Source organism: Lygodium microphyllum, chromosome 20 (genome assembly GCF_053477565.2).
Source record: "Lygodium microphyllum isolate KBCC chromosome 20, Lygodium_microphyllum_v1.1.10, whole genome shotgun sequence".
In the NCBI taxonomy this organism is placed as follows: Eukaryota; Viridiplantae; Streptophyta; class Polypodiopsida; order Schizaeales; family Lygodiaceae; genus Lygodium; species Lygodium microphyllum.
In genome coordinates this window covers 115,008,449-115,027,473 of record NC_141154.1, presented here as the reverse complement: position 1 = coordinate 115,027,473, position 19,025 = coordinate 115,008,449, and the positions used below count along the sequence as shown (strand labels likewise).

General features: G+C 41.4%; 1 protein-coding gene across 7 annotated transcripts in view; it reads right to left on the bottom strand.

The window, feature by feature from the left end:
• The window catches only part of LOC148019281 (ethylene-responsive transcription factor-like protein At4g13040), a 59,788-nt gene that overhangs the window by 15,119 nt on the left and 25,644 nt on the right, over positions 1-19,025 (bottom strand). For 5 of the 7 annotated variants that reach the window (XM_087660879.1, XM_087660875.1, XM_087660880.1 and 2 more), the window contains exon 5: positions 433-508. In XM_087660879.1, the coding sequence (XP_087517005.1) occupies positions 433-508 (76 nt within the window). The remainder of the gene's footprint in view (positions 1-432; positions 509-19,025) is intronic. The other 2 variants (XM_087660881.1, XM_087660882.1) reach the window with 1 other exon arrangement.

Genomic DNA, 19,025 nt, shown 5'->3' with positions numbered 1-19,025 from the left:
CCTACAAGAAGCTAAGATATGGACTGCTAGGCAACATTTATTGAGGCCTCTTGCATATGATAATCAATCACTTGAACAAAAGTTGAAGGACTACAAAGAAGGTGCATAGTTAGTAAAGTTTGAGATAGATAGTAGTCCCAAAGACAGGTTAAAAGGCACTCTCATTTTTGCAACAGTTATATGCAACATTCTTTGATGGCAACTCTTAGAGTCTTCTAAAATTCGTAAGACAGCATCCTTTCTCAAACATAATGCTTTACACCAGTGGTTCTAGTTTACTGGATCAAGACATAGCTCGAAACAATTGGGTGAAGCTCATGCAAGCTACACTAAGGAAGGCAATTTTAGAGATTATACAGAAGCTAACACTGAGAAACAACAAAAAATGAAACCACCTAACATATGATCAAATAGTTGAGTAGAGGTATATACCTTGTACTGGAATTTTGAAATCCTTAGTGGAGCTACTTCCAGAATACGCAGAAGAGCCAACCTGATGATCCAAGCTCTAAAAAGGTAAAATTATGTCAACAAAACCTTCACAACATGCTGCTTCTACTAATATATGAGTTCATTTCGAGATCCTTATTGAGATTATAAAAGCTACGATGACTTAATTTTCCATCAAGGTAGAAATACAAATATATGTGATGTATTTAAAACTAGTACCCTCGTAAAGAAAAACCAAGAAACAATAATAAAAAGTTCAAAAACATGTACATTCATCCATGACAAGCAAGCTTTTTATTGTCTTTCTATACTACATAGAGTTAATCGTAGCTTCGTGTTCATTTGCATGCTTCAATTTAGGGACTCGCTATGACATGTGGAGGTACAAAAAATTATTATGAACTATCACTACAAGCGGTTGAGCTCTCGATTATGAATGTAGTGCTTTCAATTTTTTGCATATAGATAACCATTCATCCATAACAAGGAAGCTTTTTATTGTCTATCTATACTACATAGAGTTAATCTTAGATTAATGTTCATTTGCATTCTTCTATTTTGGGACTCGCTATGACATGTAGAGGTACAAAAAGTTCTTATGAACTATCAATTCAAGCAGTTGAGCTCTTGATTATGAATGTAATGCTTTCAGTTTTTTGCATATAGATAACAGCCTTGGAAGCGGCTTAGGCACCGATTATCATTAATAGCAAAACCTAGCCTTGCAAGGGGATTGGGTGCTGACTATGGATATCAGTCAAATGTATGTCTGTTTATGATGTACTATGTTCTTCAAACACGTTTTCTTCCATCCCTGATTGAAATTATCTTTCTGGTTGTTCTTGATTCTGAAATATGACAAATATGAATTACCAGTTTGAGTGCTTTTTTAAGTATTTTGGATAGATTTGAGATTTGATCATTTCACAGCCAAATTTTCAATTGTGAAAATAATTTGATGGCTTCCCTGCTTAAACACAAACCTTGTTATAAGTATGGATGGAATTTTTTTTCTGGTAGTCTTTATCTTTTAATTTTCAAAGAAGAATCCTTCTATTGTTTTAGCTAATTATTATACATGATTCAACCATTCGCTTAGCTAACTCAACTGTAGTGTGACAAGTAGCAGTTTTAAAGAAGTGGAGATCAATAAAAATATCCAACAACTGTGCTGAAATAAGAAAGAGCAACCTTTCAGTGAGCATAGAGAGAAACATTAACATGAAAGGATCAATGCAAAGAGCGCAAGATACATCATACTTGCAATGGGATCTTCAAATGTCTGGATATTCTATGAGGCTTATGCCTCCCAAGGCCTAAAGTGTAACAAAGACACATGTTACTATTCCAGAAGATAGTAGAAGAAAACCTTCCTCAATACCTATATCAGCGATAACAAGATCCACTAGCCATCACCATAGAAAGGAAGAAGTGACAGTGACAGTGTACCATCCCCACATAATTTTGATGTTCAAGAGGCCATATCTTTACATTGGAGTGATGGCATAAATCATGAACTTAAAATTGATAGCATGAAGGTCTCAAGTGTAAGGTACCTAAAATTGCCATTGAAAATATTATAATTGTTTGCCATATTTATGGCTACTAAATCAGTCCCAAAAATCAATTATTCAATTTGGTGACACTCAAGACTTTCTAATAGGACAACTGCTCAGAATGTTTTATAGAAGGGAAACTCAATTGCAATACCACTTGCATCCCTTGATCCTTCAGTCCGCAATGCCAGCTCTCCTCTATTGCTCTCTTCATCATTATCATCGCTCCCTCCAGTTGCAGCCTCGGCTGTCATCCATCTGCTCACTTCTGCCACCTGGTTGCTGGTGGTGCTGCCTTGCATCTAGAGCTATAGCCCTGCCATCTAAAGTTGCCACTTGCTGCATGTACATCACCTGGCAGCTGCATTTCTTCTTGCAAGTTGCCGCCGAGCTGCTCCTCCATCCTCTGGTGTTGTCCCCCACACTGCTCATTGTAGCCTGCATTTACATCTGCAGCACTCCTACCTGTTCTGTTCTGTAATCCTACTAGTACTGAAGCCTTCAAAGCCTGTCACCAAGCTGCACACAACTTCGTCTCATCATCCTCAGCCCTAGATATTGCTGCACTTTAACATGCTGCCTAGTGCCCTACTGTCTTTAGCCCTATGTAATCATCTATCCTTTGCTGACCTGCTGCATTTTTCAGTCCTCTCGTCTAAGTTGCTGCCAGAGTGGCCTATATCAGAGTTCTTCATTGACATTGGCGGTTTGTTGCACTCAGCATTCGTTCACAGAAGACAACACTCTTCTCAACCTACTCCGTGAGAGAGCTCAAAGAATGGTTGTTGGACAGCCTGGCCCTCTGCTCTTTGGGCACACTTGTTGTATCTCTACCCTCATTCATCATTCACCGTTCAATCATTAAAGCACTCCTTCATCTTCTTCGTTTGCATTCTTGTCGTTGTTCAAAAAGAATGTAACCTAATCATCATTTGACTTCAGTGAGCCATCAATATTCGGTCAATTTGACTTTCAAATCATCCCCTTCCTTAATGGAAAACCCCCACAAACTCAACAAGTAACCGTCAATATTTGGCCAACTTGACTTTCAAATCATCCCCTTCCTTAATGGAAAACCCCTGAAGCTCAAAGTCAAGATTTATACGCCTAGTGCAATCTCATTCCTGGTCAATGAGATGACTTCAACGCTCAGATGCAAGGTGAAAATATTATAACTGAGAGTGGAACTTGGAAGTACCCTTCCATAAACTCAACATTGGTTGTGGCATTGTGGGCTCTCCATTGACGGATTTGCTTAGGGTGAGCTAATCAAGGGTCCAACATAGGCTCTACACCAACGATGCGGTCCCAAAGGCATTGAGATTCAAGCCCTTGTTGCATGAAGTTCAATGAAGTGGTGAAATTTGACCCGTTGAAATGAATCTTATCCATGAAGGCATTCTTGGCCGTAGCAACAAAAGTGGTAGTATTGTAAGAAGGATAATGTGGGTAGAGGGGATAGGGTGGATAGGATGGGGGAGTAGGGTACACTAGGAAATTTATCCCAAAATGCCCACCATGCATACGGGAAGTGTGCATAGTGGATCCAAATGTGGGCATGGCATAGTGACCGAACGAGTAGCCCATGGAGGAGAGAGAGACACACCTGGATTAAAAGATGGAAATCCTTGTGTAGGAGTGACCCGTGGAGTATGTGACAATGCACCATAACCACAGGATAGAAATCCCTATGTCCAAAAGATGAAAGTAATGTGAAGGGGAGTGACCAAGGGTAGTGAGGGGGATACTAATCACAATCGTCCCAAGGTGAAAAGAAGTGCTCACTTGGTGGGTATGTGAAAGGCATAGTGTTAAAGGGTGATATTCCTCCTAACAATGTACCATGGCGTAAGGAGGTAGTGAAGTGAGTGTAGGTAGAATATGGTGTGGAGAAAGAGAGAGTGCTAGGTATTGAGATAGAAGATCCAACTCCTAGCATGCTAGATGCACAAGCGAAGTGCAATCCGAGGTACAAAGATGGAAGATCCAACTCCTAGCATGCTAGATGGTGGGATGGGAGGGATTTAAGAATATTAATTTACATACACAAATGAAACAGAAGATGTAGATATACCTAATGAAGAATGTTTGCTTCAAGAGCTCCCTCTATTTAAGTTTATATACTAAAAATCATTCGGATCTTGCATACCAAAAGGATAAACAAGAGAGGGTTTTGATTCGTACAACTCAAAGGACACCTACAAACCTAAGACTAGACCTAGCTAAGATGAAGAAGATGGATCGCTAGTCATCCCAAATGCCGTATGTTCTCCATAATCAAGGAGGTGATTAGTCTCACCAACCAATCTGGATGTAGTAGCAAAGCTGCTAGGAGGGATGTAAACTCAACTATACATGATGTGCAAGTACTCTTTAAGCTCATCCTTTATCATGTAACTAAAATGTGGAACAAGAGAGAGAAAGAAGATGAAAGTGAAGGTGTCATCTTCCTCACCAAGGCCATAATGCCTCATTAGGGCATCCAATGATGGAGAAGCTTGATAAGACATCATGAAAACTCCAGAAGGAGTCTCAGACATTATGAATTAATTAGGTTCGTATACCTTGCACAAAACCAAGCCTCAGCAATATCTGTAGGATACTCTTTACAAGAGTACCAACTCAGATACCATGTGAAGATATGCTAGGGTTTGCACTGAGGGAACACGAACAATACGATCACAATTGAAACACAGACTCAAATAGTGACGTCCAAAACCCAAACCCTAAACGCAAAATTCAAACCTCAAACACAAAAACAAACACAAACAAAGAAAGAAATAGAAAAACTCTAAAGCGAATGAATGATGTAAATGAAATGTAAGTGTGTACAAAATGCTCAAGGGCAAAGCTAAAGTGTGTCAAAGTGTAATATCCACCGAAGATGGTTCCCAAGTGCTGAAACCACTAGTCGAAACTATCAAAGCGTGGGAAAGTGCAAAACACTGATCATCAAGGCAATAGGGAGCCACACGACAACAACAAGAGGTGTTTGATGATGAAGGGAGCCGCAAATCTGTAAAACATAGCAACTGATGGAGTGTCGAATGTTCTATCAGGGCTTGTGCTGCAAAATACGGCCTGTCTAATGCTGAGTAAATTCTTGGGCAGAAGGGCGGCCTCCCTGATCAACAAACGCAGCAGTTTTGAGGGCTGAATAGTGTCGTTAGCAACTGGGACTAATGGACCACAGCGATGGACACATCAACACAGGCTAATGATAACATGGCAGCTGTTTGGAGGGGCTAGATAGCAACAAGAAGAAGGCCGGTGGCTGAAAACTGCACATGGAAGTGAGAAACTTGCACAAGGATGGGGCTGAATGGTGGGCAACTTGTCTATTTACACATGTGGAAGGATCCTCCCAGCTTAGGGTTTTGCATGTGGGACACAAAAACTCTTTAGACCACTTCCCATTTGATGGTAGTTTTGGAAAATTTGCATGTTTTGGGGCTGTTTTTAAGAGCTATTCAATATGAAATGAATTTTTAGCTCAACTCCTCTCACTCTTTCCTCTTCCCCGCACCCCCTCTCTCTTCGAGCATCAATCTATCAAGCCTTTCCCACCCCCTCTCCCTCGCTCTTCCTCTTTCAAGTTTCCCCCAACCCTCTCCCTCTCTCTTAAGAGTCAAGCCTCTCACTCTCCCTCACTCCCAAGCCTCTCTCTCTCTCTCTCTCTCTATTCCCTACATCGGCATCATGACACATGAGAACCATGAGGCCTTCAATTTGCATGCCATCCATGTAGAGGACACAAAGAAGTCCAACTCCCACCATTGGACGTGCAAGTATTGCGGAAAGTGCTACACAAGTGGTACGACCCAACTGCTCCAACATCCTGATAGAGATTTAGTCATCCCCTGGACTAGTATTATCAAAGGCTACAATTGTACAATTAGTTCTCTCCGGCACAATTACACATTTCTTGTCAATTTTTTAGCATTATCATATCGCTAATTTTTTGGCATTATTTTATGTACAATCAGCCATTTTTGGAAGCTGATCGGCCAGATTTAGTTGGCCGACCAGGTCATTTTGATGGCTATTCTGCTGCTATTCATATTCAGCGGTCTGTCAGCCCACACTTAGTTGGGTTTTCAGGTGTTGAGAGAGATCGGCCCAAGGAGATACTTTGACAACCCATTTGCATATCTACCTTCTTCATTTCAGTAATCATTGACTGCAGATTTCTGTGTTCTACTGTCTCTTTTCTCTCTACCTCTTCTCTCGTGTTCATAGTCTTTCCCTCTTGTCCATACACTTCTACATTCGCTGCACTCTGACATAGTATCAGAGCAGCACAGAAGGGCTGATTGATCGTGAACAAACCTAACTAGGGGATTTCTTCGCGACAAAAGTTTGCATTTTCGACATTCAAAGGCTGAGGCGAACAAGTGAAACATAGGAAAAGAGTGAAGTTGTTGTTTTTTGCAAGTTTTTGCTGTTGGTGAAAGAGAAAAGGCTGTGTTTACAATCCTTTGGAGCAAATTTTGAAGACAAGCAGAGGAAGCCCTAGCAAGCACCGTGTGCAAAGTCAAAGGGGGCTGCCCTTGGTTTTGTGCAGGTTATTTAAGTAACAATGTCTTTCAAGTTCAACACGGAGTTTCAGGCTGTTATGGATTGTAAGGTCTTCGTGTTACCAACTCTTCCTTCAAATCATAAGCTCCATGAGGAGAATTGATTTGGCGGAGCTCATGACCAAGGCTATAGACTATTCTACAACTTGTGATGCCTCGAGCTTTCTACAAATGATAAAGTTGAGTTGCTTAAGGACAAGCACATAGGGACAAAATTGAATGCAAACATCCGCTCTTTTCTCTCTCTCTTGCACTCCAACTCTTATTGATCACATTAAGCACTGACCGTGACTCACGAGATATGGTTGGATTTGGATTAAGGGGATGACCATTATGAAGCAAGTGTCTCTAGAGGTTCAAATGTGGACTTTGAGTCCCAACATGTCTTCTTCTATGTGGGAGCATGTCAATAAGCTTCAACAATTGCAAATGCAGATCCAAAACACAAGCAAGGTGATTACCTCAAAGAGTATGGTGATAACTCTTCTTTCACAGTTATTGCCCCAATGAAATGTATTTTATTCCGCCTTGATTGCTTCAGGGTGGACAAAAACCCTTAAATGAAAGAAGTTGATTCTGATGGTCTTGGACCAAGAGAAACAACTCAAAGGTGAGAACGCTCCCAAACCAAAGTCTTTCACTAATCAATCTTCCCAACAGAAAGGGAACAACAAGAAGAAGGACGAGAAGTCCAAGCAAGATAAAGCCAAGGAGGTCTACTTGCCACATTTATGGCAAGACAAGTCATTGGAAGAAGGATTGCCCTAATAAGGACAAGAAGGACACCAAGAAAGACAAGACTACTAAGGACTAACGATGTTGACCCCACACTCTCGTTAGTGGATACTGGCACTTACCACCATATGACTCCTCCTTTAGATGGTATTACCCGTATGCATCCGATAAATACACAAAATCTCATAGGTGACAATTCTTCAATCCTGATCAAAGGCAAAGGTGATATGCAAATGGGTGGTGGCCACACATCAAAGGTTCTCTATGTATTGGTTCAAGGTATTATCTTCTTTCAGTGAACAAGATTTGTGCTCCTAGCCTTACAATAGAGTTTAATAAGGACTCTTTTTGAATTCTTGATGGAGTTTCTCAATAGGTCCTTTGCACAGGTCATGAGAAGAATGGAATAAGATGCAAACTTCATCAGCCTTTTCTTCTCTTTTTCTTTCTTCTCAGATTCAAACTAAGCTCTAGCATACTCAGTTTGGTCGCCTAAACTATGTGTACCTTTGAAAGGTAGCTCATGGTCAACTTGTGCGTGGATTGCCAAAGATTGGGGTAAGCCACCCACCATGTGTATCTTGCATTCGTGGTAAATAACATAGAGATGCTATTCCCAACAAGGCTTCACCAAGGGCTAAGGAGCCCTTGGAGCTTGTTTTGATGAACTTATGTGGGCCAACAAGGACAAAGTCTCTTAAGGAGGGTCTCTATTTTATGCTAATTGTTGATGGTTTTAGCAAGATGACATAGGCATACTTCTTAGAGTTAAAGTCAGAAGCATTCTCACATTTTAAGGATTGGTTAACTATTGAGGAGAACAAGAGACCTTGTGTTTCAACTAAGGGGGAGAATTTGTCTCCCATGAGCAACTCATTTTTTTTAAGATCATGGCAAACACCAGGAGTTTGCCAATACAAGTACACCTCAAGAGAATGGCATACATTGGACCACAACAATCACAATGTGATCAAGACGGCATAGTTGGTATGACACCTTTTGAGATTTACTTTGGTCAAAAGCCAGATGTTTCTCATTTCAAGGTATTTGGGTATGATGTTTAAGTTTACATCTCGAAGAAAAAGAGAGATAAGTTTAAGCCAACTTTTAAAAGACAGGTCTTCATGGGTTATAGCTCACAGCCCCAAGGATTTAAGATTTATGATCCAGTTTCACAAGAGGTATACATGAGTTGAGATATTTCCATTCATGGAGTTTCCAGTTGCAAAGGGGAGTGTTGAGCATCCTATCCTTGGAGATCCAAGTGATAGTTGGACACCTACTCCAATGTCTTGGGAGCCTCTTGCTATTGAGGCCCCACCCACGATCGAGGAGGAGATTGCTTCACCCACCCAATTCACTTGCTTCACCGGCACCAATGGACAATCCTAAGACTTCAGCAAAGGCAGTATGACAAGGGGAGTGCTAACCTCCTCGTCATTGGGCACATGATACACACTATGATTTAGGGATTGAGTGAGACCCTGAGGAGTAGCAATTGCACTATGGCCCATGGCACTCTCAAAGGAACCAAGGACGCTCCACTGAGCTTGTTTGTACTAACTATTGTTTGATGTCTCGTGCGATGTAGCATAGAGATCCCACCTTCATGAAAGAGACTTTGCAATCACAGCATTGGAAGAAGGCTATGAAGCACAAGTTTGATGCAATTGAGCGGAATGGCACTTGGAATCTTGTGCCTTAGCCCACTCATAGAAAGGTGATTAGAGTCAAATGGGTCTTCAAGACTAAGTATCATACTAATGGCACTCTAGATAAGCACAAGGTGCAGCTCATTGCAAAGGACTTCACACAGCAACCAAGGGTGCATTTCTATGACACCATTGCACATACAACTCGAATGGCTACCATTAGGGCCGTTCTTGCCTTAGATAGCCATAGGAGATGGCTAGTTTATTAGCTTGATGTGAATTCTACTTTCCTTAATGGAGAATTGAAGGAGAAGATCTATGATGAGCAATCTTCTGGTTTTTTCTCATCCAATGGCAAGGTCTACAAGTTGAAGAAGGCCCTTTAAATTGATTGAATCATCGATATGGCTCCTTAACACTTGAATTGATTTCTGCTTTCCTGTAGGATTGTTTGCAAGGTTCATAAGTAAGCCCAAGCTTGTTCATTTAGAAGCTACTATGGGGATTTTGCAATTCCTGAGGGAAACCCCTAATCTTAGTATTCATTAGCAAGCAGATGTTGTTGATTCAGCTTTGGTTCTTTCAAGCTCAAGGTTGCATTCCGTCCATACAACGTAGTTCATTCAATCTAGTTGGACATATACGACCCATCCAGTCTTTGTCCCCTTTTTTTTGGGGGGGGGGGGGGGGGGGGCGGGGAGGGGTATTTTAAAGAAATGTGGTATTTTTCTTAAACCTTTTTCTCTTTATCCTCATTGATTGCTACTTGTATCTCACTTACTGTTATGGAAGCACTAGACTATGCTCAAGAGACTAGACTAGATACAAGATTTGTTACAAGAATTCTAATTACAAGATAATCCCACATAGGGGCACAAGGTACAATGATAACAAGTTACAAAAAATCCCACAACCCTGAACTGTAGGTATAGACAACACGACTCGATAGGATATGAAGGATCCTCAACCCGGGACCGTAGATACGGATACAAGATATCAAAATTACACGATCTCCCTCGACGGGGATGAACAAAAAACAAGACACTACTAGACAAGTTCTCGTACTAAGAGATTAAAAGGTGACAAGACAACAAGGGTGTAACGGAAAACCAGACAAAACTAGATACCACGACTAGACAAGAACTAGAATTGGAACTCGAATTTACTTGGAGGTCTCGACTCCTTGAGCTCCCAAGATCAGCACTAGCAAGACTAAGGAGCTCTATGGCGAGCCCCTCCTTTCATAGGTTTTGGAGGGCGGCTAAAGATCTTCTAAAATGTTCCATGAAGACACATCATCGATGATACAAATGATGACATGGCATATCATTTAGAAAGTGTATGATGACATCACCAATGATGCAAGCGATAACATGGCATATCTTCTAGAAGGTTCTATGATGACATGGCAAGGGTAGGTTCGCATGGTTGTCTCGACGATGTCCTGTTAAGGGTGTGTTCATATGGGGTGTGGATTCATATGGCACAAGCAAGAATTAATCCATACACTTGATCATGGCATGTCCGTGGCACTTACCACCTTCTCTTCTACCTCTCTCTTACAAGCTCCTCTACTCCTCTCTCGGATCTCCTCCATCCACTTCTCTCTACCTTTACATCCTTCTCTTTCTCTTGTGTCTCATTTCCCTAGGTGCTCTATTTCTATTTCCTCTTTCTTTGTCTCCTCTACTTTCCCTTCCCCTACCTCTACCTGTATCTCTATATTCTTTACCTCTATCGCAATGCCTAAGCCTTTTCATGAAGCCTTCGCATTTCACACAACCTAGCTGGAGTCTTAGCCTTTAGTTTCTTTTTGTATCTGCTCTTTTTTTGTGCTTGCCACTTGGTACTTGTGACTTCCCATACCATGATCCATCGTTGCAAATAGCTTCTTCTTTCAATCCATTGTATATGTTTTCAATCTTATAAATGAAACTGGATCTTAAAAATTACTTGTGACTAGTCTTGGATTTACATTTTGTCTCAACCTCTCATCGTGTTCATGACTCATTGTTGAAACTTGAAGCAATGATATTTGGGATTTGTAAATTGTAATAGTATTGGATGGACAAAGCCTTGTGACACTCTATGTCATGGGTAGCCACTCTCATATTAAAACAAGTAATATTTATTAGCCTAACCCTTAATTCTCTATGTATTTTTAACTAACCATACGAAACACCAAATTTTATCTGTATACGTTTGGTACCATACTAAGTGCACAGACTAAACGGATCAAATGGATCATACCTAACTATTGTGTTAAGGCTAAACGAATTCAAATTGAGCCAAAGATGTTGACCAAGTTATACCAATGGAGGTCAACGACAGAATATTGCTTTACTTTGGGTGCAAGTGTTGTCTCGTGGAGTAGCAACAAGCAGTCCACAATTGCCCTTTCTTCTACGAAGGCAAGAGCATAGAGCAGCATCCTTTACCACATGTGAGACAGTGTGGCTTCGGAGGTTACTCGAAGAGCTTGGCTGCCCACAAACAGGTCCTACGATACTTCATTGCGACAATGAGAGTTGCATTGCCTTGGCACGGAACCCTGTGTTTCATGCTAGATCGAAGCACATTAAGATACAGTACCATTTCATTTGGGAGAAGATCTTAGATGAGACCATTGATATGGTCTACTACAAGACAAAGGACAATTTAGTAAATTTGTTTATGAAGGTGCTTCCTCAGGTCATTCTTTGATAGCACTCTAAATCCTTGAGCCTTATGTCTCATCTAAGATCCAAGAGGGGTGTTTGAGATTTAGTCATCCCCTAGACTAGCATTGTCAAGCTAAAGTTGTCCAATTAGTTCTCTCAAGCACAATTTCGCATTTCTTGTCAATTTTTGGGCATTTTCAGCAATCATCAAGAGCAAGCACTTTTTTCCAAGCAAGTCAAACAATTGTGGACAGGCGGCATCGCCACGCGGCACAACAAATGAGATCACTGATTTTTTGGCATTATTTTATGTGTCGTCGACTAGTTATGGCAGATGGTCGGTCAAATTTAGCTGGCCAACCTGGTCATTTCAATGGCTATTCTACTGTTATTTATATTCAGCAGTCTATCAGCCCACACACTCACTTGTGTTTTCATGTGTTGAGATAGATCAGCTCGAGGAGATACTTTGACAGCCCATTTGGATATCTGCCTTCTTCATTTCAGCATTCATTGACAGCAAATTTCTGCAATCTACTATCTATTTTCTCTCTTCCTCTTCTCTCATGTTCATTGTCTCTCAATCTTGTCCATAAGTTTCCGCATTCACTACACTCTAACACATCTTTCCAAGATAGGGCAAGTTGCTCCATGCAAGGAAATCCCTCAAAATATCCCAAACAAGATTCTCAACAAGATAAGAGGGACACTCATTGGAGGAGTGGCCTATTGGCACATGAGGAAAGCTCGAATGTAGACATATCTTTAACCGATGCGGCTAAGGCCTCCACCATTCATGGTGCCAGATCCACATCTACATCCGGCTCTAGCAAAAGACAGAGTGGAGGCTCAAGCAGCGCCAAAGAGGCAATCATCTCTCTCTCAAGCTTTTGGTCATGTACATGGATCAATTGCCTTTCCTAGACGAAGGCAACGACTTGCCAACATTGAGATTGCATGCACTATAATTGAGTGTAATCTTACACTCAATGTCCCAAAGCAAGCGCAATGGAAGGTGGTAAAAGTCGTTGCCAATGTGAGTCCATGAGAAGGATGGACCAGTGTCACCTATAATGACGTAAGGACTAAGAAGATTGATGAAGAGGAGAGGATTGATAGATCCCTTGATCCTATTTGTGCCACATGGACAAAATATGGTTGCTTCATTCTCATTGACAAATGAAGTGATCATGAGAAATAGGGCATTATCAACATACTCGTTTCATGTCCACTTGGCACATATTTTTTGCGGGCCATAGACACTAGCAAAGGGGGAAGAAAAGCAACAAGTACATTCATCTACTGCCACATTCAACAAGCTATCATTGAGATATACATTGTCTTTTTAAAGTTGTTCCTCTCATAATTTTGAGTTTCATATTATAATTTAATGATCACGATTCATGGAGACTCTCTCTCTCTCTCTCTCTCTCTCTCTCTCTCTCTCTCTCTCAGCCAACCCTACTGACACTATCAACCTAGCAGAGACAGAGCCACCCCGCCAGACACCTTACAGGCCACACCGTGGAGTCACATTGGATAGAGCCCTTCCCTTCGTCGAGCACAACGACCCCGTCTACCAAGACCACATCCGAGAAGGCCACACCACAATCGGATTAGAGCCATTATCACAAGACACCGAAGACTCACCACCAAGCATATCAGCAAAGCAACTAGGGACCGCACCATAGCTAAGATCATGTGCAGATCTTGAGATCCGCTACAGCCCATAGTCTCCACCACACTTTTGTACATGGTTCTATCAGATCCGGTTCTCCTTTCCTTTCCTCTTCTTTTCTATCGATGGAACAACACTACACATGGTTCAACCCTAGTATAGTCCCATCATATAGTTATTTTCAGTATTGTTTCATAGGCCACCCACTTATTTGTAATGTTATCTTTACCTTACCGATGAGATGACATTAGACATGGATGTACTCTAGATTTTGTCTCATAGGCCACATTGGCCTTATGTAGACATTAATATATATTTCTTTCTTTCTTTCTCTCTCTCCTTGCTGTTTGGATTGTACATTGACAAGATCTCCGACTATATGCAGAGATGGGGTGGTATAGCTTGGCTAGGGTACTAATACCAATTTTGTTATATGCTGATGATATGGTACTTATCTCCAATTCACCAGAGGGACTACAACGGCATCTGGATGCATTGCATGTGTTCTGTGAAGAGAAAGGTCTCAAGGTTTATCTCGGAAAGACTAAAATCATGGTCTTTAACACCTTAATAGCTTGCGTGACACGCTCAAAGCATTACTTTATGTATGACGGCCAACTATGGAAATGGTTAGACAATATGTATACCTCAGGGTCACTTTCAAGGGCCACAGTTTTCATGGAAGCAGAGTTCAAAGGCTAGGCTTGCACGGGCATATGCAGCTTTGGATACTCTAGAGTGGCAATGTGCACACATACAATTTCAAGAGCCTCATACCAAATTGTGGCTTTTTGACACTTTAGTTAAGCCCACACTGCTCTATGGGGCAGCCATTTGGGGCCCAAGCCTTTATCATACTAGACGGATGCCACTTATGGACTGTAATGGACCGGAAGCACAACATTATGATGACTGGGAACACATGGAAAGACCGCTAGTCATGATGATAGCACATATGATAAGGGCAAAAGCCTCAGTACCACAGGAGATCAGGGCAGAATTAGGGGCTGCACCCATGGTAGTTGAGGAATTATTCCAAGCAATTACTTTCCTTCAGAGGATATGGCAGCTCCCTAAAGACCGATATCCTAGACTAGCGCTAGAGTCTTCAAGATAGCCTTGCAGCAGAGGGAGATAGACAGTGTTGGTATGCACACATGAGCAAGTGCTTGAATTTGCATGGCATGAGTATAGATAGTCTACCACCGTTTGATTATAGCCTCAACTGCCCTACTTTGAGCCTGAGTCGTCCAGAGCTGAATAGTGTGATCAGGGCAGACATCACTAAAGTGGAGATAGAAAGGACTTGGTCCAAACCCCCTTTCCCATTAGGCATGAAAACGGCACAATACCAAAGTCACTTCTTGCAACTTTCTCATGATGGTTTCATAGTGAGGCCTAGATACATGGATGCTTAACTGTCCCACGGACTCCGACTTGCTATTGGTCAGATCCGCACCTCATCGCATCAGCTGATGATTGAGACAAGTCGATGGAGCCATATTGCAACCGATGAGGATGTGCCAGCTTTGTGGATGGGAACCAGAGATGGAGGAGCACTACATTTGTAGATGCACTATATACTATGATATCTGAGACCGCTATCATTGCCTCTCTAAGGAAGGCTTTGGACCACTAAGACGGGTGATGGACTATGAGGACCAAAGATGTCTGGGCCTTTTCTTGCTGGAGCTCCAACGACGCGGAGCATTATTGTTACAGGATAGGAGGCGACCCCAACATCATCCATCCCTCAAGAGAGCAGTTATAGACTACTTCAGCATAGCTGAACCCCCAGCCACGACCACCCCAGACACTACATCTCCTGCTGATAGGCATTGCCGAGATACAACATCACGAGGCATCACAATTGATAGATCTACAATGCTACGCAAAGCGCAACGCCCTAGAGTACCTACACGGCAACATAGGAGTGCCCATATGCACCACATTCGCATCACGATTGCTCGCTACAGAGGAAGATTGGCGCAATGACTCAATTGGAGGTAGCTTGCAGAGTCTTGGTGGATTCCATAGACTGAGGGGGAGATACCCTACACTATTGATCTTTTTAAACTTAGGTCTTTTTCCAACATTTTCAATTTTTTCAGTTTCCATACATTGCATTACAATATACCATGTAAACTTACACATAAATTTTATCTCTTCTTATCTAATGAGAGATGATGATACCAGTTGTATTGGTTACGGTCTCATAGGCCACTTTGGCTTGTTAGAGACATTTATAGATCTTTCTTTCTTTCTTTCTCTTGCACAGCATTGCATTGTGGTTTTAGGTGGGCCCCTCAAATGTGGTGCAAGTTGTTACCAACAATGCATCCAATTGTTAGCACATGGACCATTTGCTTGAGGCCAAGTTTCCAATGATTGAGTGGACTCCATGCGCAAGTCATTATTTTGACTTGCTCATGGAAGATATCGGAAAGCTCAAGTGGGTGAAGAGGGTAGTGCATAAAGCTATAGCAATTGTCACCTTCTTCATGGTAAAGGCAAAGGTACTTGTGATGTATCGCAAGCATAGCACACTTGAGTTGAAGACTCAATTTGCTTGCATGTGATTATTGTTGGAGTGCCTTTATGAGGTGCAGTCCTCCCCGCCCTATGCTGAACAATTGTGTCCACTCTATGGAATGAGTGGGATGAGCACAAGACAGAAGGTCAAAGCCATGCAATGCTTATGCCTCAATGAGAAATTTTTGCAAAAATTCCATGCCATTGTAATTGTTGTGACTCCCTTTGTATACATGAGTGATTGCAAGGGGTCCACTATGGGCCTTCTCGTTCACTTCTTTAGAGTGGCATTGATGGAAGTGCAAGCTTGCACGGTGATTGTAGAGAGACAATGTGCACACATTCTAAAGATAGCAAAGAGGAAATGGGCATGGATACATAAGCCCATCCATGGTTTTGCAGCATTGGTACATCCAACCTAAAAGTTGTCGATAGTCGTGGATAAATCATGATTCATAAATTTAAAATGACAACTCAAGTTTTAATTTGTTATTTTCAACTTTATACTTTACAATTTAATATTTGCAATCTTATGTGCATTGAGTAGATGAATATTGAGACACTCAAGTTGACAGGCGACACTCTTCAAAGTGTATATCAGGAGATTAACAATGAGAAGAACTTGATCTTTGAGGAGCTCTATCGAGAGTTCATAGCAACAGAAAATCGTGACACTCGTAAGCAGTGTGCTCATGGGCAAGAAGTTCAAGTAGGTAGCAATTGGGATGTGGTCATTTGACACCCTCAAACATCGATAAGGGGTGGTTCAAGTGGTTTGCAAACACGTGAGGCGAAACTTTAATGGCTCTCAATTAAAGATTCAATCACCCCCTAGACAGACATAGGCAATAGTTGGCACTCTTAGGCATAGTTATGCATTTTTTGGATATAGGTTGAGCAATTCCATGCAATCATAAATTGGTTTTGAGCATTTTCCGGCAATTGAGCAAGCCACACATGCTACATAGGATGCCATGTGGCATGTGCATTTATTGTGCAGCATTTTTATTATTGTTTTATTGCTGCGATTCAATATGCAGCTGTATGTTAGTTTTAACTAGCCAACCTAATCACTTTTTATGATTATTTTATTGCCCATTTATAGGCTGGCCAGCCTCCAATCATCTTCACTTGTTTTTCACATGGAGAGAGAGATTGTCCGACGAAGATATACTTTATAGCCCTTATATCTACCTTCTTCATTTCAATGTTCATTCACTACAAATTTCTGTGTTCTAATGTCTCTTTCTCTCTCTCTTCTCTCCATGTTCATTTTCTTTCAGTCTAATCATACGCTTCCACATTCCCTACACTCTAACATGGTATCAAAGTAGCATTAAAGGGGTGATTGATCATGGGTAGACCAAAATCGGCTCCATATCACCTTTGCCTTTGATAGGGACCAAAGAGCTATCACCAAATGAGAATTTGCCCATGCATTGGATGCATATGGGCAATGCCATCTATAGAAGGAGTCATGTGGCAATAAGCACCACTATCCACAATCCACTCATGAGGCTATGGGGCCATCATCACTGCATTAGAGGCCTTCAAAGGAGTATCCTCAATCACCTCCAAATGGAGAAAGGCGGCCAATGAAGGAACAAACACCACTCTTGAACCCTTTGTAGTTTTCTCCTCTTTGGTATCCTTCTTGCCCTTGTCGGGACAATCCTTCTTCCAATGACCTATCTTGCCACAAACATGATAAACAGACTCCTTGGCTTTATCTTGTTTGGTCTTCTCATTCTTCTTCTTTTTGTTCTTTCCCTTCTATTGAGAAGACCATCTTATCAACACCTCCAACTTAAGAGCATTCTGACCTTTGAGTTGTTCCCCCTAATCCAAGATCATCGGAACCAACTCCTCCCACTTAAGGGTATTTGTCCAGCCTAAAGCAACCAAGGCGGAATAGAATGCACTAAACCAGGGTGGTAACTGTGAGAGAATAGTTATTGCCATGTCCTCTCAGATAATTAACTTTCCTACATTTCAAACCTGCATCTGCAATTACCAAAGCTTATTGACATCATTATTCTGCAGGTTACTTGTACTACGCACTCACCACAATCAGTTGCTCTATCAAATGGACATCAAAAGCACCTTTCTAAACAGCTACTTGAAGGAGGAACTCTATGTGGAGCAAGTTCCTGGATTTTCTCTTGCAAATCGTAAAGATAGGGTCTTTCATTTGAGAAAAGCAATTTACAAGCTGAAACAAGCACCACAATCCTGGTTCCATAGGATAAATGAGTTCCTTCGAACTCGTGGGTACCATTCTACCCCATATGACCCAAATTTGTCTATGAAATTCACTTTAAAAGGGGTCAACTACATCCTCCTTTATGTTGATTATTTCTTTATCATAGGCTTAAATTCTACTACCATAGCATATATAAAGACCCAACTTAGCACTACTTTTGAGATGGTTGATCTCAGTTGGATGTCTTACTTTTCTGGACATGGAGGCAATTCAATCTAGGAATACTATTTTTGTCTCATAGCAGAAGTATGCCCTTTAGTAGTTTTTCATGGATCAACTATGGCCTGTGTCCACTCCTCCTGATCTTACTATGAAACTTTCGAAGTATCCCTAAGGTCAACCCTTCAATGAGCATATTTATAGATGTATAGTAGGAAAACTCCTCTGTTTGATTCATACTAGGCCAGATTTAGCTTGCTTTGCTTCTTTCCTTAGTCAATATTTCAATGCACCTAAAATGTCACATTGGATTGGTTGTGTGTGACCTAAAATATGTTCAGTGTATCTATTCTTTTGGACTCACTTATGGCCATGGTTTGATTTTATAAGGATACACTAATTAACGAGGCAAGAGACTCCAACACCTACCATCTCATAAGAGGTACATCTTCTCCCTTGGCACGACTTCCATTTCATCACCAAGCCGTAAGATGAAGACAGTGGCTACTTCCATGACCAAGGCAAAGTACAAGACTTTGTCTAATGGCACCACAAAGGCTATCTACTTGAGGAGCTTGCTAACAACACTTCATTTTCCATGTGACATTCAAACAGTGAGCTTTTGCAACAACTAGAGTACTATAGCACTAGCCAATAAACCTACCATTAGTCCGTGGACAAAGCATATTGAAGTGCATTACCACTTCACAAGAGATAAGGTTGAGCTAGACACTATGGCCTAGAGTTTGTGCCTTCATTAGAC